The 27,477-nt window shown below is 40.1% G+C and overlaps 2 protein-coding genes and 1 long non-coding RNA gene across 9 annotated transcripts in view; 1 reads left to right on the forward strand and 2 right to left on the reverse strand.

Annotated features, from left to right (window-relative positions):
• Positions 1-243: 243 nt before the first annotated feature.
• Positions 244-12,222, reverse strand: SCML1 (Scm polycomb group protein like 1). Of its 6 annotated transcripts, none has more exons than XM_078064716.1 (8): positions 12,074-12,222; positions 8,118-8,266; positions 6,848-6,928; positions 6,283-6,360; positions 4,592-4,696; positions 3,664-4,189; positions 3,281-3,432; positions 244-1,891 (listed from the first exon to the last, which is right to left on the reverse strand). In XM_078064716.1, the coding sequence occupies exons 2-8, from the start codon at positions 8,145-8,147 to the stop codon at positions 1,757-1,759; spliced, it is 1,107 nt and encodes a 368-aa protein (XP_077920842.1). In that variant the 5' UTR covers positions 8,148-8,266; positions 12,074-12,222; the 3' UTR covers positions 244-1,756. The 6 variants fall into 6 exon arrangements, with proteins under 6 accessions (XP_077920842.1, XP_077920843.1, XP_077920838.1 ...); XM_078064717.1 differs by having other exon boundaries at positions 12,101-12,205; XM_078064712.1 differs by lacking the exon at positions 12,074-12,222 and having other exon boundaries at positions 8,118-11,132.
• Positions 12,223-12,376: 154 nt separating this feature from the next.
• Positions 12,377-27,477, forward strand: part of LOC118539088 (uncharacterized) — a 53,522-nt gene continuing 38,421 nt past the window's right edge. Inside the window, exons 1-2 of the long non-coding RNA XR_013444687.1 lie at positions 12,377-12,610; positions 16,128-16,181. This is a non-coding gene — a long non-coding RNA (uncharacterized LOC118539088). The remainder of the gene's footprint in view (positions 12,611-16,127; positions 16,182-27,477) is intronic.
• NHS (NHS actin remodeling regulator) overlaps positions 13,754-27,477 on the reverse strand; it is a 348,136-nt gene continuing 334,412 nt past the window's right edge. For both annotated transcript variants that reach the window (XM_078064708.1, XM_078064707.1), the window contains 4 exons: positions 25,279-25,410; positions 21,311-24,292; positions 20,880-21,006; positions 13,754-17,897 (listed from right to left, as the gene is read on the reverse strand). In XM_078064708.1, the coding sequence (XP_077920834.1) occupies positions 17,282-17,897; positions 20,880-21,006; positions 21,311-24,292; positions 25,279-25,410 (3,857 nt within the window). In that variant the 3' untranslated portion in view covers positions 13,754-17,281. The remainder of the gene's footprint in view (positions 17,898-20,879; positions 21,007-21,310; positions 24,293-25,278; positions 25,411-27,477) is intronic.

A 27,477-nucleotide genomic window follows, 5' to 3' on the forward strand; every position in this document is an offset into this window, starting at 1 on the left:
TTTTGAGCACAAAGCTCACCGACGGAACTTCGTACTGCTCCCCTGGGGTCTCGTTTAGGCCCTACAAGAGATCGGCCCTTTGCTGCTAGCGATCTGCTTATCTGTAGAATGAGGGCAAGTGTTAATACCCACTGGACGCAGAAAACCACAAACTTAGTAGAGCGTTTCTTTATCGACTCTAATAAATTCGTACATTAATGTCATGCGGTGAAAGCAAATAAAATCAAATCTGAGGCTTTGACATTATTGTGGTTTTAAAACTTTATTATATTTTAAAATCTAAAACTGTAAAACATAGTATTCATACAAACACCTGAGGACTGTTCAGCTGGGCACAGCATCTTCACACAATTTGAGAGAAGATCAAGTTTAAAATAGAATCTTGTCTTACAAGAAATAACATAAATGAATAACATAAATAAAAACACCTTTTAAATTACATATGCCCAGTAAAGAATTGCATTTGTTTATAAAGTACACTTGGTTTTTGAAAAGGAAAATGTGCATTTCTGCCCCTGGTGAACATTTTATTGGCATTTATAAAAATGGCTAATACACTTAGCACCAATTCTCACAGCTTATAAGTATTCTATCAAATGTTATACAATATAACAAGGTAATAAATAACAAAACAATGAACAGTTTTCACTTGAAAGTTCTAATTTTTAAAATAAAGTCCAAAATGACAAATCAGAGCTAATGTATCTTCCAAAGTTTAGTAGGATAAATGGCTCAGAAAGCAAATGAACTAGAAACATTGCACAGGACAGAGAGCTTCCCCGTCTGGAAGCCTTAGAGAGTCAGCTGAGAGGTACTAGTGACAGCCAATGTGCGAATATTTTTAACAGAATAAAAACATCTCACTAAATATAGTTAATCTTTACCTCTGTGAAGTGCAAAGTGCTATTCTTAAATTCAAAAAGAAAAGATTTACTTGTGTGTATACTTCAGATACAGAATAAAATATAAATATGAAACAGCATCATTATGAACACAGACAATAAAATAGATATCTTTCAAAAATCTGGACATAGGCATCTTTATAGAGAGATGTGAGCAATGAATGCCTAGCGAAATGTCCAAGCTTAGGCAAAATATGTAAGTTTTAAACTAAGTATCTCTTGCATAAAATGACCATTCTATCTAACAATTTATCTAAAAACTGGTAAGAATATTTTACAAAAGCTTATAAGGTTGCCTTTTCTTTAAATAGGAATATAACAAATATAGAAATAATAATAGAAAGGAAAATAATTTATATGGCTTTCCCTTTTGGGAAGCTGGTAGAACATGAACAGAACCTTGTAGTAACAAACACAAAATATTTTAGAAAGATGCTATCTACAGTTGCATCTTTAAGTTTTCTTATAAGGAAAACCCATGGATTTATTAGAGAACTTTTCAGTCCCTGATATTTACTCTTTGGGATTCAGCTGTTTTGGTTCTATAGATAAAGATGAACAGAAATTAAAGGTGTTTCTGTTTCCTGTGTGAAGTACATTTGTAAACTATTCAATGAAAATAATAAAAAGATATAAAGAACAAACTCCCAATGAATATGCTAATACTAACATGTTAAATGGCTTCTAAAATAGTAGACCAGACTGTAATGTAGTTCTGCAATTCTGGACAGAACATAGTTTTAAAAGAACCTTCTACACAACAAAAATTTTTAAGGGCAGAAAAATGGTTTTACACCGAAATGGCACTGGTCTCCCCTGAATGACGTTCAAGCTAAATCTACACTAACGTGTTTTCAATTGTTAAAGAACTTTTCTTCTTTAAGCCTCTCAATGTAGTGGCACAACTTCACAGCTGTGCCCAGCTTCAGCCCCATGTACTTCATCATCATGTCACTCTTGAGTAGTAGCAGAGCCTTCCCGTCAATGTCCTGCAGACAGAAGGAAATAACAGTAATTAGTTAATGTGTTCATATTTTATCAGAATGGTCATTTCTTCATTTATAAGAACATGTAATACCAGTAAGAGAGCAGCTCATTCCAGATGTATATTCTCTTGAGTATACACCTGCTTGATGAAAACTATTAAAAATATAATTTGTACAGTGAAGCATGGTTTGATCACTTGTAAATTTACTTCGAATTTTACGAAGAAAATTTAACCTAGTATCTTTTTAAAGAAATATTTATTTGAGAGAGACAGCGTGCGTGCGCACACAAAATGGGGGAGGGGCAGAGGGAGAGCGAGAAGGGGAGCCCGACCCAGGGCTTGATCCCAGGACCCTGGGATCATGACCTGAGCCGAAGGCAGACACTTAACCAACTGAGCCACCCAGGTGCCCCAACCTTAAATCTTAAAAATGTCCTAAGCATCAAACTACCTACCTTTAAAATAGTGGGCTGAATAAAATACTGCACATCTATGACAAAGAGTAAAAACTATGAATGGTAGAATTTTTCTTAGAACAGCTTGGAATATGAGGGTGTTAGCATCCATACGAACCGTACATGTGCTCTACAGTGTTGTCTTGATGTTGAAAGCTAATCAGTTAGTTGTCTGAAGTTAGATGCTAAAAACTATTTTCTTGCCATATGGAAAAGGGTACATCAAATATGTGGCCACTAATTTTATTCATTAGGAAACACTATAAAAACATGACTTGATAGTCATGAGGCATCCTCCCTCAAGTTCTTTACTAATAGGCTGATGTTGCTGAAACATATTACTTGGTTTTTACAAGTTCTGGTTTAAAAATAAAACTGTACTGTCTGAAAAGACCTGAAACCCTTAATAGTACTGCCTTTGTCAGGTACTTCTGTACTTTTCCTACTAAGTACAATAAAAAGCAGAACTTATAAAAATTTAACCCATGATGTTACTTTGTAAATGGCATGAGGGTATCAGCACCCCAAATCGTCAATAACCACATAAAGTTAACAGAACTGAGCCAAATGGAATCAGTTGCTGGATTCACTGGGCATCATAACAAAGAGGACACCATGTCACATTGTTCCTATTTAAATCCAGCCTCTACCATTTAAGGATCTAACTTTGGGCCAAGTAACCTTTCTCCCGTATGGAAAATCAGTTGCTAGGGTTCCCCCACCATCCACACTAATCAGTACCCAACTGAAGAGCCTGCACAGAGGTCATTCAAAAGCATTATGGCAGGGGCGCCTGGCTGGCTCAGTCCTACAGCATGAGACTGTTGATCCTGGGGTCATGAGTTCAAGCCCCCCATTGGGTATAGAGCTTACTTAAAGAAAAAAAGAAAGAAAAAAGCATTATGGCAGGAAAACCAGATCAAAATATACATTACATGTTGCCTGAAAAGGTCAGCGATGGGGGTGAGTGTCTGAGGATCTGTATGTTTCAGAAACTGGATCACTTCATCCACGGACCAGGTTGAAGGGTCATCAGAGAAGCTTTGTTTTAGGATCCCTGGTTCTGTTCCAATTGGTGAACTTGTAGCTTCAATGGGGGAAAAAGACAAATCAAACTTGACCTGATCATTATCCCGAAAGAAGAGATGTTGGGTAGGGAGAAATGGTCTTGCGTCAAGGATGTTGAGGATTATAGGTCAAATAGTGCTACTTGTGATTATAGGTTAAATAGTGCTACTTGTGATTATAGGTTAAATAGTGCTACTTGTGATTATAGGTTAAATAGTGCTACTTGTACTATGTGTCATTTCACACTCACCAAAGTTGGGCGGCATACGGCCAAGGCTCTTATTTTCCATTAGAGTTGGGTAAGTCATCCTCTCCGGGTTATGTGCCGGACTGAGCTCACCTTGACCCAGCATGGATCCAGATACTGCTGCAGAAGGTCGGGTAGGCGAGAAGATATTGTGGGTGCTGTGGGCCCCTGGGCTGGAATAGCAGGCCATGGAAGAGGAGCCCTGCACTGGATCATCAGATGTGAAATATGGCTGATATGAATGTGAAGAATACATGGATGGAAGTGTCGGACTCCGGCTCAGATTCGGCTCCTGCTCCTGGAGGAGTGACTCCGGATCCCGTTCTGGGGACCCCTCCTCTGAATGGTAGGGTGTTGCTACAGGGTTGATCGGGGAATCATTTGCTGGCCTCCCCACTGGCGTAGTTGGGCTATAACTTTCAGGGTAAGAGAATGAAGAAGGAGGAGGCTCCTTTTTCTTCATTTTGTGGAATCTGATCTTTCTGGAAAGCAGGTAACTATAATTTTTGTAGGCATATCCAAGTGGCTTCTGAAATGACACAAACCCAGCATAAACCAACTGTCAGTAAGTAAAAAAGGAAATAAAGTAAGTAGTAAATATAAATTTATTTTTCAGGTAACACTGCTTTGTATCACTAAAGATTAATGCTCTATTTTAATTATATGATTTTTGTTCCTCTTCAACCCTACATTTTAACCAAATTTTATACATTGTGGTTATAAACATAAAAATATTCATTGTCATACATTTCTCAAACCTAAACTTAAGCATTTTCCCAACAAGTTTTAGCCTCCTATCTGCTGCTACAGCAAGAATCAATTTGGCCTTGCTAATCTCATAGTTAATAGTTCTTTCTCATTTCTAACTCATTGGCATCTTTAGAAGTGAGAGGTCTATTACAGTTATGAAAATATTTTTGTTAACACTCACGCGATTCTGCCACAATGATTTCACACGAGAACGGTGGATTTTTGAAACTTTTCCATGAATGACATCAAATTTCTTATCCAGATTTTGAATAGCATCATAGATGACCTATTATAACACAAGCTATTAATAGTTTCTATTCCAAAAGTAACATAAAAATACCAATAAGCCAAATTTTGACTGCTAGGAACAAAGAAAAGCTCTTAAGCTGTCAGAACCAGATGCCTGGTTTTGGTGACACAGAGCCCAGCTGGCTGAGATAAGGAGACCCAACCTCCTACTCAACTCCAGGCCATACAGGCATTTTTAAGAAGCTTTAATATGGGGAAGTAAACGTACCACCATTCTTATAAGCCACCACATTTATGATGGAGTCATTTTATGTCAAGGAAGGGGCTATTTTAGGTGAGAAAGCTTCAAATCTGCTAAAAGGCCAAAGAGCCTCTTTCCATAGAACCATGGTGTGAATTCACAGGCAGTGAGCATTCTATGCTGGAAAGAACAGTGAGCCAACTATAACAGGTGTGACTTCTGGCTTCAGAGTATTTCAAAATCAGGCAATCAACAATTAACCTTACAAAACCTTTGAGTACATGTCCTCTATTGGCCAACCAGGTATGTGACTAAAAAAACCTGAGAATTCTTCAAATACACAGAAATTTCATTCAGGCCAAAAATACACTTAACAGGAGGCCAGAACCATTTCCTTGGGGGCAGCGATCTGCTTTCACAAGCCCTCCAGGTGGTTCTGCTGCCTGATCAAGTGAGACCCACTGGCCTATAGCACTGAGGTCAACAGTGCAGGCTCTAGGGGAACAGACTTGGGTGCAAAGACTAGCGTTCTGGTCTGTTTCAGGGCTGTGACTTGGGCCCCTGGGCCTTTCTCCTCCTCCACGTTCTAGCCCACCACATCTTGCACCTTCGCTCAGAAAGGAGGCCCTGGCAGAGCAGTGGCAGCCCGGGGTGTCGTGGATGCTTATGTGAGGCAGGCCATCAGAATCCCCCTCCCACCGCCCCCCGACCCTCCCCGTACACCCTTCCCCAAAGACCTGATATGTTCCCTTGAAGCAGTCCACTTCTGTTCTCAATAACAGTGATAAAGACTCACCTAAACATTCTTTACTTAGGCACGGTAGCTCATTTTAATCCAACAAACTTTGTATGTTAACTACTTTTTAAAAAACAAACTTCCATTACCTCTAGAGGATGAAGCTCACAAAATCCTTGATAATTACACCCATCAATCTCTACCAGCACGCTAACTTTTACAAAATCCCCTCAAAATTACAAACTATGTTAAGATATGCTCTTTAAAAAACAATGGTATGCTGCCATTTTTTCGACTGAGCTATCTCAACAATGCATTTAAGGCACATACTAATTTTTTTCTGTATCAGACAATTTCCTTTAAAGATTTTGTAGGGGAAATTAATTCAATATCAAGCAACATAACATACATTTCTTCAGTTAAGGGCTTTTAAAACAAAGCTATAAAACACACATATTGGTATTTCAAAATTTTCACCTGGAGATGCTACTCTAACTATAAATTATTAAAAATCATTACAATGAAGGCATAATCATAAGTAATTTGATACAGCAAAATTTCAATTAATTGTATACTTTACATGAGATAAAGGGAATTTTAACTTAGTATTTCAGAAAACTACATTTGAGAGACAGAACTTTTATACCTGACAATGAGTGAGGACATCCATAACTGTTTTTTGTTGTTCTTCGTTGTAGGATGTGTCAGACATCACGCTTTCCTGCTAATATTTTAAAAGTTAAGTAGTTAATGCTTTACTTTTATAAGAGCCAAACTGAACGCTAGGAGGAAAAAAACTTTACATTTATTTATTTAAATTGTTTTTATTTGTCACCAACTTTTCAAAAGGATTCAGAAGTCTTAATCTAAAGCAGAGACAAAATAAAAACTCACATTAGTACGAGAATGAAAATGACAACTGCTAATTAAGAGAGGAAATAAGAATTTATTATATCAGAAGGACCTAGGTTTCGAGTTTTGCACTGAAAATGAGTATAAACTGCTCTGAACTTCCTACTACCTAAGGAAAAGGGAAGTAAAATGGTTAAGTGCTCATTGTCTAATGAAAGGAAGCAAACAAATTCAGGAGAGGCCAATATTTTTTGAGTTTGAGTTTAGAAGAACTCTATAATATATGAAGAATTTAAACCTTTTTCTTTAAAATGGTTAAGTGCTAATATATTTGGCAAATGGCAATTAACATTACTTACATTATTGATATATGCAGTGTTTGGTTCATATGCATAAAGAACAGTGCTATCATCATCATAAGCAGGTATTCGTGTTCTTATCTAAGGAAGATGTATTAACAAATTAAAAGGAAAGATGAAAGATAGAACTGAAAGAAAAACTGAGGACTTCAATTTCACTTTTAAGAAGCCCCAAAAGCCTATTGGTGATTATCAAAGGACCTCCGTCCACTGTAAATACTAGGGACTACATGGAAAGATGTTCTTGCAAAACTGTTCTCTCATTATCCCAACTACACTTAAGATATCATTTTCTATTGAGCTTAACCTCTCGTGTAACTCAGGGTAGAAAGACTAGTCTAGTAACCTGGCACCAGAATTGCTGTAAAAGCAAGTATCTCTAACCATGAACAAAGAACCAGGTTACATGGCTTTTATTTTTAAATAATCCAACAGTGCCACTCTGTGGACAAAATAGGAAACACTTAAGCACCTATTTTTCTTGCTAAATTAATCACCTTAAAACATTTTTTTTTGGAATAGGACAGGGTATAAATAAATATACAATAAATAGCCGTTAGATTTCATTTAGTAACAGTATTCTAAGAATGAATTATAAACTATAGGAATAATGTTAAAATAGAGACAGAGAGAAGCTGTGTAGTCTTTGTTTCAAAAAGCATAACCAAAACAATATGGAATGGGCTATAGATTAGTTCTGATAAAAATATACCGTGTACAATGCCTTATGCTTTTCAAACTGCTTTCACATATTTATTTCAGAAAGCAATTTTCAGTAGGCGGTTAACATTATGTCCAAAGATGAAAAGATACTGGGGCTGATAGAAGTTAAGAGAATTGCCCATAGCGCTTAGGTGGCATTAATACCCACATCCTTATTTAAGTAAAGAAATGCTTTTTCTGTTAAGCCAAATTATATATAGTTTAATAATCTATTTTTACTCACCTTCAGGAATCAAGAAACATAGCAGAATGTGACAAAATTGTACAACAGCACAACGATTTTGAAAGACTGTTTGGCAAGATTTTCATGAAGTTACGTTAACCCTATGAGCTAGCAATTCAGCTCCTGAGTATTTACCCAAAGGAAATGCTAGTATCTGTTCACAAAAAACTTGTACATGAATGTTTGCCGCAGCTTTATAGACCACTGTCAAAACTCATGAAGTTGTTATTTCTGCACTTCACTGAATGAAATTAAATTCAATTTAGAAAAGAAAGAGAGCACAGTGAAAAGAACAAAGACAGATTTTCAATTTGAAATACAAACCACATCAACTTCACTGGAGCCGCTAGACATCTTTTTTGTGCAACAGCAGCACTCCACCTCCTCGGAGTTGGGCCTAAATATATTTAAACTTGCTGGAGAGTTTATTTGTGAAACTCCCTGGTCACCTAGGTCTGGTAAACCACCTACTCCTGAAAAACAACACATAAATAAGTTACGTCACAGACTTACTACCATAATCAACTTAATAGGGTTATGTTCTCAGAATGCCAACTCCAACTGAATTGGGAGTCCTGGCTGAATTTTAGAGAGTGACAAAACAGTAACTCATCCATTAGTGATTTAGAATAAACCCTTAATAATTGAATGGCTAGGCTGCCACACCTAGGAATAAGAATCAAGATCACACGCAAATTCCAAATTGTGAAGTGAATGCTTCACAACTGAAAGGCTACAGAGTAAATGCTGGAAAAAAATGAACAAGGGAACACAACTCCTAACTACTTTTTGAAAGCAGCTGAGGGGCCCCTGGGTGGCTCAGTCAGTTGAGCGCTGGACTCTTGGTTTCAGCTCAGGTCATGATCTCAGGGTTGTGGGAAGGAGCCCTGTGTCTACTTGGGTTTCTTGCCCTTTGCCCCTCCCCCAACTCGTGCTGTCGGTCGCTCTCTCTCCCCCTCAGATAAATAAATCTTTAAATTAAAAAAAAAAAAAAGATTCTCTTTCTCCCTCTCCCCCTCCCCACTTATGCTCTCTCTCTCAAAAAAAAAAAAAAAAATACCTCCAATTTGAGGTGTAACTTTTATTCTTTAAACTGGTTGTTTTATTCTGATTATAAGACTAATATTGAATAATTAAACTGCTGTGTTTTCATACAAAGGAAGCCTACACAGCAACGAGAATGAACCAACTATTGCCACACATGAGGATGAATCTCACAACCATACAGGTGAGTAAAACTCAGATACAAAAGAGAAAATACTCTATGATTCAATTGATCTAAAGCTCAAAAACAGGCAAAAATAATCAATGGTGGGCTAGGTCTTTCCAAACCAATACCTTTAGATATACTGTAGTCACTCTAACAACTTCCTCATTTTCTATCTTGCAGATAGGCCATGATTTATGTAAGAAGTCCCCAATTCACAGATATCTGACAAAGCCGACTGTGGAGCAGTCTTGCACCTCTACTTGAACTCTCAAGGAATAAGAATATTGAATTCAAATTTCCCAACTCTAATAGTATTTCCTATAATCTCATTGTACTTCTAACAATTTTGTTTTATATTTTATATGTGTAATTTTTCATTACATATGTTTCACTATAGAAAATTTGGAATATACCACAAGGTACAGATAATAATAGCTAACAGATTTTACAGCCGACTCTGTGCCAGCCAGTGTTCTAAGCACTTGATGTGTGTTAACTCATTTAGTATTCCTGACAACGCTATAGGGCAGGCTCTGTTATTATCCCCATTTTTCTTAAGAGAAAATTGAGGCTAAGTGAGTTTAAATAATCTATCCAGGTCTCATAGCTAGACAGTGGTGCAGTCTGGCTCCAGAGTCTATGGGCTTTACTTATTCATTATTAAAATCACCTGGAATCCCTTCTCTAACAATAACAAAATAAAACCCAAACTCCTACAATGGCCTACAAGGTCCTTACACAGAAGCCTCCACACTCCTCAAGTGAGATCACCTCTTACCACCTGTCCCCCTGCTCTAAGCCTAAAATACTTACTATCCGGCCTTTTATAGACAAAGTCTGCCACCACCGTTATAGACTCTTAAAATCAGACAATTCTCTACTGGACTAATTACACTGCAGCCAAAACTTGGCTGTAGTTAGACACAGATGCAGCATTCATTGAGTCCACCACCAGACTCCAGACATTTCTAACTCTGTGGCACATTTACAAATCACCAGTCTTGCACTCTTTGAACCTCTCACTCCTGTCATGACCTCTACCCACAATACCCTGCTGGTTCTCCACCTAGGAGAACCTTTTCAACTTCAAAGTTCAACTCAAGTTCCATCTCCACAAAGCAAAGGCGCTAAGTCATCCCATCCAAAAGTGACACTGCTTTCCCCAAAGTACCAGAACACTCACACAGTAATGCTTTTAAGGTAATCGTTACACAAGGGGAAACATCAAATAGCCTAAAGACCTTAGGCTTGGGGCCAGAATACCTCAGTTTTAGGTCCCAGCTCCTCCGCTTACTAGTTGTGTGACTTCTCTGTACTTTTTTTTTTTTTTAATCTGTAATATGGTGATAATAGTACAGACCTCACACGGAGTTATGAGGCTTAAATGAATTAATACACGTCAAGTGTTTAGAATTCATGGCTGGCACAGCAAAGGCACTCACTGTTCGCAACCGTTATTTCATTATTTGGATATTCATAACATCCTCCCAACAGAACTATTTGTCATGGAGCACATGGACAATAAATACTCAGGGTCAAAACATGTAATTTTCATTCACATTGCACCTGTATACTGCAGATACAGCAACCGTTTTTGTAAACAAATTTTAAAAACCAGGACATAATGCAAAGAACTGGGCTTTAAAAAATACTTGAACCCAAATCCAAATTGCAAAATTTGCTATTTTGCTTCAAGAAGGTATTTAAACTCTCTGTGCCTCAATTTCTTAACTTGTAAAGTTGGAATAATATCTGCTTCACAGGGCTGTCTAAGACCAAATGACACAGTTAAGCACTGAGTATCACGTCTGGTTCACAGCACGCACAGCATCAATTTTAGTTCCTTTCCCGTCTTCACATAAGATAAAGTTTCCACAACAATTTCTTAGAGCCTAACCATGACTGGATTATGCAAAATTAATTAATATAATTCATTAAACTCAAAATCCTGCAAAATGAGTTTACTTAAAATGAAGCTCTTTTGTATTTTACGATAGAAAACCTAAACTCTTGATAACCTAAGAACAAGAAGCCACCTGGGTTTTTTTTTGAAGACGTTTTTTAGACTTTAAAGGCATTTCAAAGGCATTTTTCAAAAGTCATTTGAAGATTCAGCTTCCAAGATTGAGCGAAAATGTGAAGGATGAAAACAGCGTTTCACCCGAAAACCACTGAAAAAAATACATAGCAAAACCAAGGCAGATTACAACACCCAATTTTTTTTTTTATCAAAATTGTGTCAAAACACTGAACAATCATTTTCTAAAAATCCTGTCCAGACTCTCAAAACTAGCCCTTCTGTCCGTATCAAACTTAACCCGACCACAAAGTTGCCAGATGGGAGATAATGCCGCCCTAACTGTATCCCATCGCCCAGCACTGAATCGAGCCCATGCCCTGTTTTTATAAAACACCGTGAAGAAAAGCTGCTTGTAAAATCACTATTTGTAACTATTAAAGTAGTTTAAAACCCTAGAGCAGTCCTAATTTGGGGAGAGCCAGGTAGAGGAGGGAAGGAAGCGATCTCTAACCAAGTTCTCAAACAATCGTGCCTTTATTTTCTTTCGCCTCGCGTTTATGTAGAAGACTGCACTGTCATTGATCAAACGAGGTTACCAACAAAGCCTCAAAATCAACGTTCTCACAGAAATGTTTTAACGAATCAACTCGCTAGTTCATCAATTCTTTAAACTCAAAATTCTATATAAAGTCTCAGAGTCTTGGTAGTTCTTCGCCCCCCAACCGCCTTCGCTAAGGAAGAGAAAGGACGAAAAAGGATCTACTTGTCCCAGAAAGTCAGCACAAAGTACTCAAAAAGCGGCCAAATCTCACAAGCTCATAGCCGCTGGTATCCCGGGACAGGCGGCGGGAACCACCCTGAACCACCCCTCAGCGCGATCCCGAAAATCAAGTCCCTTTTCTTCCCTCAAGGCAAATCCTGCCCCGCCCCGCCCCCCGCTCCGCCCCAGAGCTCCCCAACCGTCACACCAAACCGAATCTCAGCGGTTTCTCGCCGCACACCCGAGAGGCAAGAAAGTTCAAGGGAAGGAAAAAGTATCGCTAAACAGACCTGTTCTGGCATGAAGATCTGCCTTACCGGCTGCCGGAGGGCACGGGAACCAATTACTGTCAGCCAGCCTCCCGGAGCGTCAACGGCCAAAACCGTTAACTCTATAGCTTCACAAACGATCCGCCCACCGGAAGTCGGGCCTGGCCACGTGACACGCCCGCCTCGAGGACCCCGGAAGCTCCGGAACTACGCGCGCACTAGCGAGCACGCGGCACTCTTCTTCCCATACACGCGGCTCTTATCCGGCGGGCGCCTGCGCAATGGTTGGGGGAATAGGAACGTTGCTAGGGCGACAGCCAAGGGGAGGGGCTTTCCCTCCCATTGCGCAGCCGGCAGTGCCCGCCTCCGAACGTCTGTAGCTGGGCGTTCGAGTTCAGATTTCCGCTCGCAAAAGCTGGTGGGATTGGGACCCGGCACTAGAGCAGAGCGGCGAGCCTCCAACGCTGAGAGGTGTTTCTGCGGCTGCGCAGGGGCGCCGGCGCATGGGCGCGCGATTCTTCCAGCGCCGGAGACGCTTCGTGGAGAACGCTCGGCGTGGTGAGGCTGCTGGGCGCGTGTCCTCTCCACTGTCATTGGTTGATTTTTTGAAAAAAAAAAAAAAATTTTTTTTTAAAGATTTTATTTATTTATTTGAGAGAGAGAATGAGAGAGAGAGAGAGAGAGCACATGAGAGGGGGGAGGGTCAGAGGGAGAAGCAGACTCCCTGCTGAGCAGGGAGCCCGATGCGGGACTCGATCCCGGAACTCCATGATCATGACCTGAGCTGAAGGCAGTCGCTCAACCAACTGAGCCCCCCAGGCGCCTGAAAATTTTGTTTTTTTAAATGTAATTCTATCTCTCGCCCTCCCGTCACAGACGTCGACTTTGGCTCTATCCTAGGTGTGCGCGTCATTGCTGGAATTCGAAGGAGAGGATATGGGGCCTTAATTGTGGAGGTTTGGTACAAACAGGGGGAAAGTTATTTTAAAAAGTTGTTACCTCATGGGGAGGTAACACAGACCCTGGAGCCAGATTTACTGGGGTTAACTGCGGCCCCAACATTTAGTCCCTCCACGGCTTTGGACAAGTCAGGTGACACAGCTCTGTGCTTGCGCTTCCCCATCTGTTAAATGGGCACAATGTGGGGAGTACATGAGTTTGAGTAAGCAAAGCACTTAAAACACTATCTGGCACATAAATTTGCTACGTAATAAAGGGTACATGACATTATTTAGTGGCATATTGGCATATGTATATCGAGGCTGCCCATCTTCAGAAGGAGGCACAGTCTGAGTTATCAGAAGCAAAGCAGGTAAGTATTTTAAAGTAAAGCCATAAATCTTTTCCTGGCTCACAGAGGAGCTACAAGGAAAGTATAGTAGATATTGGAAATTTATTCTTTCTCCTCTCAAATACAAAACGAGATTAGAGAGGCGCCTGGCTGGCTCAGTCAGTAGAGCTTGTGTGATCTCGGGGTTATGAGTTGGAGCCCCATGTTGGGTGTTGAGATTACTTTAAAAAAATCTAAAAAAAAAACAAACCCAAAACCCAAAATGAGATTGGAGCTCATTATACACTATTTATTACTTTTTTTCCCCTCATACTTTTGCTATAGCAGTTCCCTTTATGTCCAGTTCCCTATAAAACACTTGCTGTTTGTGAAACCCCAAGAATGCAGTTACATAATCCAAGAGAAACTGGTTGTTTAATTGCAGTCACGTTTATTTGCAGTTTCTATACACACTTTCTAGGTAATCAAACTTTTCTGGTACATTTTTTTTGAGAGGGGTTCACAATGAAACTGTCACCATTTTTACTAAAAATAAATACAAGACTTAAAGTGTTGCACAGCTCTAAAATATACAAAGGCTTGAATTGAATGTAAACGTTGAAAACATCTTACAAAAGAAACCATTTCTGCGACAATTTAAAAAGTTCATATTTACAAATATTACAAAAATACAAAATGGATGCAAGTCCATAAACCATTGTCTTTTTGGCCAGCATGAACTGGTTCTAGTACCAAAATAGTTACACTGTAACCTTCTTTATAGTTTTAAACCTTTGTCATGATCTAGTTCTCTAAGTCTGCCATCACTGCAGCAAATGTACTCACTCACTGACCTTTGGCAAGAGCAAACAGTGTGTTTTGTTTGCTACAACTAGTCCATGTCCTCTACTTAGCCAAAAAAAAAAAAAAAAAAAAACAACAACAAAAAACAAAAAAACACCCCAAACACAAAAAACCAAAAAGTAAGGAAAAAAAAATTTTCCCCACACAACACAGACATGTTGTATAAACATAAAAGAACAAAAAATTAGCATCAGTGCAAACAACAGAAGAAAAGTTTGGATTGATGTTTTTTACAATACCTAATGTGTGTACCCTGCTTCAAAACGGTAGTGATGTTGAAGACAGCCCTCTAATTCTTGGTCTTATATGCTATGTAATAAAGCCATGTAGAATATTCCAGATTACTAAGGAATTCCTTACTTTTTTTTTTTTTTTTAACTCAGTTACTCAATACTCTTAACACAGTGAATTTAAAATCCATCATTATTTGGGTTTTTTTTTTAATCTATGAAATATAAAATAGAGAAACTCTGCTATAGATTTTTAGAGTAAACAAAATAAGTAAAACTATATTATAAGGGTTAGTTCTGTGATCATTACATATAGAAGGAATCTTATTGCCTCACAATTCAAGTCAGTATGTATTTTAAAAAATATATGGTACCATTACTTAAATTGATGTCGATAATAAAAAGGTGACATATTTATTAAAGCCAATTAATGGGTTTCCTATTCAAGATTTAGAATCACTTTTAAAGCCCACATACTTTCTTTACGCTTAAAAAACCCCTAACTACACAAAAGCCATACTGCAAACGAACTGCTTTTATGAAAATTACAAAAGATCACCTATTGGGACTGGAAATGACGGTTTCTTAGCGCATTTGTCTAAAAACTTTATTTTTAAAATTTTGCCAAGTGTACTTTTCAAAGCATGAGAAAAAGTTATTCATGTTCCCATGTGGTGTCAAACCATGCTGGTTTTCTTGACTAATGGGTTCCAATGAGAAATGATGGTCCATTTTTTTTCAAACCCCCAAACATTTTTCTTTTAATAAAAAGTATAACACTTTATACATGTTCAAATGTACCCTTTACCAAGTAGCTTATCTATCCCAGCGCAAGCACCCACACCCACACACCCACATCCACACACACACCCACACACACATTCTCCCTCCTCTACCCCGCCACCCCCAGGACCCATTTTACATACAAGGATGACAAGAAATTAAGAAATACAATTTGATAGTGAAAACAAATAGTAGAAGACAGACATTTTTTTTCTTTACAAACAAAAACCAACAGCAATCAGATTCTCTAATTCTCAATCTATAACATCTTAGAAAGTGTTTCTATTGAAAGACAGCATCCTCTTAGACCAGGCTTTCTCCTTCATGTTGTATGAATCAAACCAAAGCCACAAACCCGCTTTCACACATCCTACTTTCCCAAATACCACTTGCATAAACTTAAAGCCAGTTGCTTATCAATTTCTTGGTAATGCTGGTCTGTTCTAGCATTCTAATCACATTCTATTCTTTTATAGGCCATATCCCTTCTTAGTTCTCTTTACTTTCTACCTTGTCCCATTCAAAACATATTCTAAGTACATAGCTGCTTATATTTCTGACATATTTCAAACATTAGTATCAGTTCACGTTAAAATCAGAGGTGTAAGAACCATTTGCAGATTTCAACTTGTAACTACTTTTTTTTCAGTTTTAAGACAAGAAAATTCAAGTAATTTCAAGTAATTCAGCTTGTTTCCCTGCCTTCATTTTATCAGAGCACTTGCCCTGATATTTCCTTTCCCACCCACCACCCTCCCCTTTTGCCATCAAGCAGATATAGTAAAATCAGACAAAAACTCATTTGTATGTAGCATTGTGAACCAGAGCTGTTCCCCATTCCCGGTTTAACAGTGAATATAAATAATGCATATACACATACCTATTTCCCAACTATATTGTTCACAGTGTCATTTCTGTTACTTTTTAGGTAGCATGAATCTCATCAGCACAGAGAGAAAGCTTCACTGAAAACTCATTGCAGGTACTTACTGATAAATCAATAGCTCTGTGGCATGCTTATGTTTTATTTTTGTTAGTTAAAGAACCTGGAGCTAATTGCTAAACTGTTTAAGGAGTTTATGACTGTTTATGTCCCCAGTAGCCTAATATAAAACATAACCTAAAATTAACTATTGTTTTCCCTATTCATTCTCTTTAAAGCAATCCATTGAAAACTTAAAAGTCTAAAAGACACTGTCAAATGTTGTTCTTCAGGGCTTTGTGTTGAGAATGATGATTTTTCTCATTGATTAAAAAAAAAATCAAAAGCATGCTTTTCATTCTGTCCAAATTACCACATGGCAAATCATAGCCATGTGTTACTATTCGCTTGTTTGGTGCTGCAATTTGTCACAAAAATGGTGAGGTCTGAATTCATTATTTTAAATTAATCACATTTCAGTATATGACCTCAAGATTTTCTTTATTTCACCAGTTTAAAATTCGTAATTGAGGTTTATCACTCAGAAAATCATATTGGTGGACATTTAAATATGGTATTTTATATGAAAATGGTATTCACAGAATACAATTATTACACTTTATTTGTTGTGTTCTATAAACAGTTGGTGTGTGGTAGATAATTGGCCACATGTCCACTCGTCATTGATAAATCTATTTACACATTTTTATCAAAAATATGGTATTTACATGTGTGTAGTTCTTCTGAATTTTGCTTTAGTTCATTTTAATATAAAAAAATACCAAACCTCCAGAGTAATTTCATCTTCTTAAGAATTATGACAGTGAGGGCTTTGTTTTCTGAATAGGCAGCTCTGGGAAAACTTTTTCTAGGTTTCATGAAAAGCAGACATTTTCAAATTCTATATTATCAAAAGGAATGAGATTGGGTAAATCAAACTAAGCTAAAGAAAAATATGAAAGACAGTGCAGCTACTTAAAAATGTGGAAAATAATCAAGAAAGACCATCTTCCATTTCCCCAGCAAATATTTAGGAATTCGTTGGTAAGCAGTGATGGTACCCCATGGTGTGCTGACTTCTCCCCAGTCCTCTGTTCTGTTCCTACATCCTCATATGACTAAGGGTTTTGGCCTTTGCCAGCCAGCCTGGCCCGGGCCACCTATGTTGAGCTCTGGGAGGATCGGTCGTCATGTGGGCTCCCATCAGAATTTTCTGTCTCACCCTCAGAGATGGCCTGCATGGGCGCGTTGTACAGCCTGCAGCGGACGCTATAGCGACTGCTGCTGGCCGCGGGGGGCGCTCGGGAACGGCCAACCCTTGCCGATGCTGAGGTGGCAAAGTTCTTTGAGGAAAACCCTTCTGCGTTAACTCTCGGGGAGCATGGAGAGAGTGGGGACAATGCCTCGGCCCCAGGTGCCCCCTGATGGGCCTCATGGGTGCTTTGTGGGGACTCAGCGGTGAGCTCTCCCGGAGGTTTGGGCAAGATGGGACTCTTCAGGATCTCAGTAGCAGACATGCGGTAACTAGAATCTGAGCGACTTCCTTTCTTGAGGAGTAACAGCTTAAACTCTTCGTTCGATGTGTTGGACTTTTTGGCATTTCGGTAGATGAGGCCAGGAGACCTCTGGCTGTTTGGGGTGGTCACGTTGCTGTTGGGCAAAGGGACAGAACCGGCGCTGCTGCTGCCGCTGCTGCTGCTGCCAAGAGAAGCCCTCGATTTGCTTCGAGTGGACATATCCCCAGAATCTTTTCTTCCAAGTACTTTCCTCTTGGACCTTTCAAGAAAAGGAAACATCTCAGTCCACAGACATTTTTATGAAACTAAAAGTGTTATGTCACATTCATGCATTGTCCTTAAAGAGCACTTGGGTGGACCCTATCTGACTGGATAGGAAGCATTAGGACACTGGAGGTGAGCAGTGAGATACATTCCTTGCCCTTGTAGCACTCACAGCCTGAGGGAAATTCTCCAGTAATCGGCGGCCGTAAATTAGGTTCTGTAAATGACCGGCTCACATAATGACTAATGTGGAGGCTACAGCTTCTAGAGGAGGACTTATTGGGATGTTTTACAAGAGTCTGAGAAAATACTGCTGTCTGACTTCTGGTTAGAGTGTAGGCAGTGAAGGACTATAGCTTTCTCTTATTAAATCTGTCTCTGCCTTACGGATAAAATGCTCTGATGTGTGGGGTTGGCTTTCAGTGAATACCAGAAGAGCAAAGTGGATAGAGGTGTGGATGGGATGGGATTAGCCATAGGTTGATGGTGGACAGGCGTGGGTGATGGATATGTGTGTCAGGGGGAGGTACGTTATACTATTCTGTCAACTTTTTAAATTTCTCCACATAAAAAATTTCTTACCTGACTTTTTAAATAAATCAATCCATTTTTTGCTGTAAAGACCATTCTGTAGCTGCTTAGTAACATCAGCTGTGTATCAGTCAATAAGCCCACTTTCTGTGAGAAGCTAAAAACCTAGACTACCTCTGGAGCTCTTAAAGCTCTATATACTGTAAACTCTCAAGAAAACAAGGTAAAAAAAAATCAAGTGTCATCCACAAAAAAACAACAAGGTCATTCTTTGTCACTGTGCTGCACATAAATAAATCCTACACAAATGCAAATCTAAGATTACCAAGCTCTGTAAGTCTACCAAACGTAGGCATCTGTCATCATATTATTTCTTTTGGTAAGTAAATAGGTGTAAACTTAGTGAATCTTCAGCATGATTCAGTGTGTTGATAAATATTGGCAACATGCTCTTTCACCAACCTAAAAATCCATAGGGTAGAGAAAATGTCAGCTTTGCAGTTGGGAGACCAGCGTCATTTTGGTTCACTGAAACCTTTGTGGTGGTTATCTCGCACATGCCAGTGTCTGGGACTCCGATACGGTAGGAATTTCAAACTAACATTTGCTTTTAGCATCTACCATATTCTAGACACTAAAATGTTATTTTAGCATCAAAATTGAATTTGTGAGCTATAGGTATCTCCACTAACGGAATAGGTAGAGAGGTTTTAACTGACAAGACTGGATAAGAAGTGGCAGCACTGAGATTCAATTCCAGATGTTTCTGACTCCACTACTTATGTTCTGTCCACTATTCCAGATACTAACATTTGGTCCTTTGGGGTAAGAACTTGGCTCTTTAAGTTATATAGTGTTTTAGTAACTTGTCCTAAGAGAAAGTGTGGTAAGGGAAATATAATCAGATCTTAGACCACACGCAGAGCAAAGAAAAAATGAACTGATTCTTCACTCTCTGCGTGGCGAGGTGTGCCTGCTAAGGTATATACACACAGAAGGTGTTTCTGATGGACTCCTTTAAAAAAAAAAGCTGTTGAAGAGCTGTGCTCCTTCTTTATGAGAAAACCACATCAACAGAAAATGCAAGTTCCCTTTAAAAGTAGAATTCCAGGGGCACCTGGGTGGTTCAGTCATTTAAGTGTCTGCCTCTGGCTCAGGTGATGATCTCATGGTCCTGAGATTGAGCCCTGTGTCGGGCTGCCCGCTCAGCAGGGGGTCTGCTTCTCCCTCTCCCTCTGCCCCTCCCTCTGTTTGTGCTCTCTCCCTCTCTCTCTCAAATAGATAAATAAATAAATCTAAAAAAAAATAGTAGAATTCCTGGAAAAATGGCAAGCTTCTTGAAAAAAACTTGCTTCAAAAAGTATAACTTCAGGGGTGCCTGGATGGCTCAGTTGGTTAACCGTCTGCCTTCAACTCAGGTCATGATCCCAGGGTCCTGGGATCAAGCCCCACGTTGGGCTCCCTCCTCAGTGGAGAGCCTGCTTCTCCCTCTCCCTTTGCCCCTGCTCATATGCACGCTCTCTCTCTCTCTCTTGCAAATGAATAAATAAAATCTTTTTAAAAAAGTGTAACTTCATAAGGTAGAAAAGGCAGTTTCCAAGTTGTGTCCCTTGGGAGTCCCATGTAGTTCCAAGGCCTAGTGGAAGAAAGTAGTCGTGGCTGTGAAAGGAAGGAACAGGTAACAGCAGGATTGGATAGCTCAGTCCTAATCTGGGTTCGGCTACCGAGTGCAAGTTCCTGCTCTGTTCGTCAGTCACAAGTTGTAAGGAGCATATATTCTTGCAAACATGGTCCTTGATTGCAGGGGGCAGGGGGCAGGTGAGAGAATGTGAATGGGCAGCCTGGACACAATAGTGTCCTAGAAAAACAGCCCAGAGGACGTCCTCTGTTTGTGGGACTTGGGGTATTAATTTTAGAGAGGACCAATGTTATTAAAGAAGTTTAAGTTTTAGGAAGAGGGGGAGAAAAGGAGCAGTGATTAGTTCTGAGCTATGAAACGGGCAGGTTTATACACTGTCTTGTCTCAAACTTGGGCTCTGACTGTTCAGTGAATCGGCTTGCATCTCTGCTAGTGTAGGATTACAGTTGTGAGCTTTTTTTTTTTCTTTTGGTTCAAGAAATTATTTGTCAGAGATTACAACAGAGTGAGCTTTCATGCTGTTACTTAGCCACAAATTGTTTTCAAATGAAAACTTGTCGCAAGATGTCTTTCCTATGGAAAACACCTCTCCCTTCGGCAGTTCTTATGGAAGTCTCTCAAGTGAGGTTGAGCTATATATGAAGGCTCACATTCCCCAACAGAAATATAAGTCTATCAGTGCGATTTGGAAAACTAATTTTTCTTTGCTTTTTTGCTGAATGTATCATAAGTACACAAGGCTTTCCTGTATTTGCATTTGATGAGATGCACTGAAAGAAGCAAAACTTTTGGTGTTAATTGCCTCACCTGTGAATGACTGCAAACAAATCCTCAGTTGTACGAGGTTTGTTTGGAGACACGAACACACCTTCTGCTTCAGCCTGAGAGTCTTCACTAAGTGGCGAAATCATAGAGTCATCACTCGGTGACGATTCTTAAATGAAGAACAAAAGCATCTTTAAGAAGAAGTTACCAGGCATGCTGCTGTGTTTCACTGGCTTGTGGCATCAACAAACAACAGATACCTTACGGCTATTTTTAAAAAGAGAGATTATCTGTCGCAGCTCAGTCCCTCAATAACAAAAACTTTTATCTCAATTGTTTTAAGAAGTGAAAAAAAGGTGGAGGAAAACCAACACCCACGGCTGTACTGTGTTACAGGGAACATAAGAAAGAAAAAAACGCAATGAAGTGCCGTGAGAGACCTTTCCACTGGGACAAAGGCATCAACAACTGACCTTTCAGTGAAACCTCATCCACACTTCCTTGGGTCTCCTCTGCTCCGCTGTTATCAGAGGCACTTTTGGCTGAAATACCTGAAGCACTATTTTCCTGCTCAGAACATTTTTCAGGGCATGAATTTGCAGTTGATAGCTCTGCTTCACAGCTGGTATTCCCAGGCACTTTGTCATGGTGGCGGCTCATCCCAAGCTGATGCTTAAGTTGACTGCTTATGTCTGTGGGTCTGGTCGGTGAGTTTGACTGAGCTGTGAGCGCATCCACAGACTCAGGGTATGCAGCTTCCTCCCAATCTGCAGAGGATGGCTTCTGCACCTGTGCTAGGGCTCCATCTGGACCAGCTCCATATTGTAGTACTTTACCATCCAAATCATTTGGGCGGGCGACAGAGACCCTCTGAAATCCTTCTGTGGGAAAGTCACAATTTTTACTTGGTGTGTTTTCCGGAATAAGCTCGCTCTCCATATGTTTTTGGTCTTTTGTGACACTTGTATCTAGAAGATTGTTACCAGCTGAGGTTGCTGTTTCTGGGTCACAATGATTCTTTACATCAAAAGTATGTTTTTTCTCTAACTGGAGTTTGTCTGGTCCCATCTCAACTGCAGAGGAGTCTAAAAAGGACAGTATGGTGTCTTCAGTGGAGTACTGACGTGATACTGATTTCTTAGCCACATGCGGCTTAATCTTACCTGGAGACAGGGCAGCCATTGTGAGAGTGCTGTCTTCTAAGTAGGGGAGATCTGTATTGTTGCCCTCTTTTTGCTTCACTTCTTCAGACTTGCTGATGGACCTAAGGTTAACAGATTTCAGGACTGTCGGTGTAATTGCAAGGGACGGTGGAGGATTCGACCGCAGTGTTTCTCCTACTGGGTTCTGCTTACTATGAGTAAAAACATGCAGTGGGTGACGGTGGTGGAATGGTTTATTCAAGACACTATGAAGAGCACTTAGGTCAAGATGGGTAGGAGGTATAATTGGAAGTTCGAGGTCTTTACTCAGTGAAAGAGCTCCATCTTTTAAAGAGGGTTGCTGTAGTGAGGATTTCCTTTCTGGGACTTTCGGTTTTCTTTTGCTACCTCCAGGAGACAGTGGACCGGAAAAGAAAGCTGTAGGGAAAGAGGAGGTCGGTGTTTCAGACTGGCTCGAGTAGCCACTTGATGGCGATGCCAAGCCGGCCAGCTTTTCTGGTGAGGCCAGTTTAAACTCATTGTCAACAGAAGGAAGGGATGGGGTGGTGGCTCTTGATTCCGACTGGGACGTTTGGGATTCAGAGCTCTCTGGGGATTTGATGCATTCGATAACTGTGGTACCCGTAGCAGTGCTTGAATTAGATAAAGATCTGTAAGGATCGTTTGTTTTCAAGTCATTGAGAAGCCAGAGATCTGCATAGTGAGTTGATTCAGCACCTTCATCTTTGAATGGTGGAGTATCTGAAGTGTCTAACTGAGGTTCCTTAATACCATGTTCACTCTGGTTCATCCAAGCAGATTCTTGCTTGGTGGGAAGGTTGGCAGTTTCCATTCGAGAAGGCGTGTTGGAGAAATCAAGAGGCAGCTTCATTTCCCTGGAACTGTGAGGCAGGAGCTGGCCACTGCTTATCTTTGGTTCTTTCTTCTCAGAAATGTCTGCGTTTCCATCGGACTTCCTCAATGATGAACTACGTTTAGGTGGGGTCGGCTTTGCCTTTGGTTTCCTGAAAGAGATGCTAGGTCTCCCCTGCCTCCTGTGGTCTAAGTAGTCCTGCCAGGCACAGTCCGGAAGAGTAGGAGGTACCCCGATGCCCTGGCCATTCTCTGGGCCCAGGGCTGCATAGTGACAGACATAATTCTTACTGCCTTTGAGACCACAGTCAAAGTGCATGGAAGTGTAGTATCCTTCTGTGTCCACTGAAAAGTGAGAGCTAGTGTCTGCTTTGTCTGATGGAGACTTTTCCAGAAAGCTGTCATAAGTGGCCATGCTTGTGAAGCTCGGGCAGCCCAGGCTGTCTGCCTTGGGGCGCTCAGGACTAAAATCCTGGCGGCAGGAGGCATCGTGATGGTGGTGTAGGTAATTCCACTCACTGTCACTGGTGTTGCTGTTGTTGGGGTCATCCAGCAGATCTGCCACAGTGGAGGTAAAGGAGTTTGCCCGGTGGCCTCTCACTTTATCCAGGTGGTCATTGTACTGCTCTGTCACGAAGACATTGGCATCCTCATTAGCATGAGGGGCTGTGTTGAGTGACAACTCCGAGTCACAGTGTGAAGAGCCGGTGAGGGGAGGAGAAGCTGCAGGAGGGATTGTCTCTGAGGTCTGTGAGGGGCATGTGGAGCTGCTCCCACTCCAGTTGCCACTGGATGACTGGTGGTCATCTTTTTGGTCCATGTGGCTGCTGAGGAGGACGCCAGCCGTGGAGATGCAGTGGATGGGGCTCCCAAAGGTGTCTGAGTTGGAGGAGATGTCACAGCTGCCAGAGTCAGCAGCCATTCGGGACAGACGTGACCTCCCTCTCTCATTTAACTTGTGCTGAGGGCTGTGAAGACGTTGAGAACAAGCCAGGCCCAAAGCAGGCTGGTGTTCCTGTGCACTTGGGCTGCTGGGGGCCTCACTGCAATCATTTGGGGTTCTTTCTTGGTCGCCCATGAAAGGCTCCCCCTCTTCATATGCTGAGGGTTTAGCACCAACTTTGGGCTCAGCGTCCCCACCTCTATTGCCCTCCCGGGGGAGGCTCCGAGATCTTGTCCGGCTGCTCACTGCAGTAGTGAACATGCTGTCGCCTTTGTCTGCCAACGCAGAGATGTTGCCAGCAGAGTGAGAAAGGGAAGCTGCAATGCTTTGACCCCTCTGAGCTCTGATTCTCCTTCTGGATGGAGCAGCAATCAGAATATCTTCAGTTTGGCACTCTGAATCCCTGGTTCCAGACCTCCTGTTGACAGTGTTGGAAGGGTCTGGATTCGTGTGCACAATCACATTCCTTTCCCTGGCCACAGGGGATTCATCAGAATCTAGGGCACACGGAAAGCACAGTGAGATATTTCATACATCAGCAGACTAACAGACATTCTGAGAGATGTCCACAAATCTGGGTGGTGGCATGTTGGATCTTTCTCTTTGAGGAAAAAAAATCAGCATATAAAATTAGGAGAAAGTTAAAATGCTTTGGGGAATCTGTCCTTTGCCTCTCTGTCTCTGTCTCTACGTGTGTGTGTGTGTGTGTGTGTGTGTGTGTGTGTATACTAAGAGAAAATGCTTTTAGATCTTTTGTGAATTCTCTCTTCACTATCAAATTACTTTGCCCCAGTAAGTGACTACTATTTTTTTTTAAATTAAAGTGCATTTTGTCTTCTTGGCCGCTATTCTTTTTTATTTCGTAATATATGCCCAGCAAAATAAAACTCTTAAAATTCATTATAAGTAATAAAAGAGATGCTATAGTAATAATAATAATAATAATAATAATAAAACATAGGAAGAGATTCCTAAACACGTGGAACAGAAAAAAATAGAAGAAAAGTCATAAAGGGTAACATGTTATCAATAGTCAGAATTTAATTGAATATGCTTAAATTTTACCTTCTTAATTAATGCCATAAAAGTATATCTCTCTTCAAGTAAAGCTATAATTTTCCCAAAATAATCTTTCATTGAATCTTGCTACTTTTTATTCCATCTTAATAAAACTTTAAAAAATTACTTATCATTTCCATCTTAATAAAACTTTAAAAATTACCAAAATACTACATTTCAGCCATAAGACTTGAACATGTATACCTAAATTCCTAAGATTAAATCTTCACAGTCAAGAACAGAGATTCAAAAAGTAATACCACCCAGCTTGCTGAACACAGAACAAGTACACGCCATTTCAAAACCTCTACAAGTTACAACACTGACGATTTTTAAGGAAGCTGATTAAAAGGCCGGCTTCCATTTCATCTCCTTCTAATTGACACCCAACAGAATGTTAACCATTAACAGTTTTATACTACACCTATTTCTTGTTGGACTCTTCTGGGGATACCCGAGATGGTTTTCCTCCTCCTCAGTTTCCGTCTCCGCTGTAGTACGGATTGTGAATGAACAAGAGAGCAGCGTATACTAGCCTCTCTGTCAAAACCAACTCCTGCAACCCACAAATAGGTCTCATTAGCCTTTAGAAACGGCAAACAAATTTTCATTTGCTTGGAACACAGTGATATTTATTGATTGGAAGTAAAGGAAGAGTTTGGATTAAGCCCGTGAATAAATATAAGGGAGCCCTTATTCAGCTCTTATTTAAATTACTCTGCAGTACATTAAGCTTTACTTCTAAATGCAGCTCTGCACAACAGCTTGCACTGCCAAGAGTAACAAGCAAAGAAGGAAAATCAAAAGAAAGAGGAGAGAAAAATAACATCAAAGAATCACTCTCACACAGAAACAGCTCCTGAAGGACTTACAACCTTTAGTTACTCCTATTTACGGGTCTATTTCTGGGCTCGCTGAACCTGTCTTTGCATAGTAGTAGATCCAGAGCCAAGATGTTAACCTGAATTAGTTCAGCTAACATATCCTGACCCATTTCTTCATTAAAAGCATCTTTGTGAGGTTTTTTTCCTCTCTCTACCCACTGCACCCCAACCCTACACACAACACAACACATACACACACTCCTTCTATGAGGAGAAAGTAGCCTAGAGATTTGTTTTTAAATCATCATTGAACTCTATTTTCTTCTACTGACTCAGTTGGACACTTTTTGGTATGGCACCAGTGTCTTATCAATATAAAATAAGAATACAAGGCAGTCCTCAGTTCTCTACTTAAGTGGATCTACGTTCTCTTTCAGCTGTAAATGAAGCTGGAATTCCCAGTCTTTACAATGAGTGTCTGTTTGCTTTTATAAATACAGGGGCCAAACCTTGATGCTTGTTTGTTTCTCTCTCCATAATCACATTATTGATACACTACATGCAGTCTTATCAAAACTAGAATGGTGAGGAAGGAGGTGAGGAATTCACACTCCTGTCTGGCACAGGCATGTGCCATGGATTTTTCAGAGTGAGCTTTGCCTCAGAAAGTCAGGATGCCAAAAGTGCGTTGGAATCTGGTTGCCTCATCATTTATCCTGATTGTTACGCATAGAGCAGGATGGCGTGTTAAACCTCAGCTCAGCTATAAAATGAAGCAATTTGAGTTCTGCTTAGCATCACAGTGACAACAGTTTCCAGAACTCACTTTTGAAAAAAATCTGTGAGATGTCACATGATGACTAATTATTATATTATTGGAGAATTCATACTAATGGAATTTTCCTTAGCTCCAGCCAAAAATTAAGATCTTTCATTCTACTCATAATAATTACAGAACACATGGCACACAGACACACTTTATGTTATATGGACATAATTAGCAGCTTTTTCATTAAAGCTCTTGAAATCAACATATAATCTGGGCTTTAGTCTGAGAGTTCCTGAAATAAAGCAGAAGGAAAGATCTTCCCTTTTCCTGAATCACAAGACCCATAATCAAAGAACTAAATTTGAAAACAAGATCTACTTACAGTGCTATGAAGAAAGCAGGTGCTGCTTGTAATCATCAAATGTTCCCAGAAGGGAAAGTTAGTTTAAGAGGATGCCAAAATGATACATTTTGACATCTACCTAACCCAGCCCATTTAGATTATGGAGATCAGATAAAGTATGCATCCTTAGAATAATTTATCCTGCAAGTTGAATAGGTCAGCAGGAAAATTACTCCTAGCTCATAACCAGCTGATCAACCAGAATTCCTGTTTTTCAGGAAGGAAATAATATCTGTCCTGGATATCTGGTCATTTGCTCTCCACTTTATGTGAGAGAAATCTGAGTGGGATTAATAATAGCCATGTCCAAAATGCATCTCGAGCGACATGCAACCTTTAGTCACATGGTACCAGGATAAAAGTAGTAACGTGGCCATTGTGAAATTTTCAATACACAAATAAATTAAAATATAACTATTAGAGATGTTTAAAGAAAGCCCAATGGATAGATCGTTTTCTGTCTGTCTTTGAAAGTGAGAATATTTCATAACATCATCTCACTTACAGCTAAGATGACCAGGTCCCATCGTGGAATCTGCAGTCTCTACAGAGAAACTTTTCAAGAAAAGTCTGGACAGGCTTGCGTTCGACCTGGACTAATATTCACACTCTCAGTACACAAGAAGA

Source organism: Halichoerus grypus, chromosome X (genome assembly GCF_964656455.1).
Source record: "Halichoerus grypus chromosome X, mHalGry1.hap1.1, whole genome shotgun sequence".
In the NCBI taxonomy this organism is placed as follows: Eukaryota; Metazoa; Chordata; class Mammalia; order Carnivora; family Phocidae; genus Halichoerus; species Halichoerus grypus.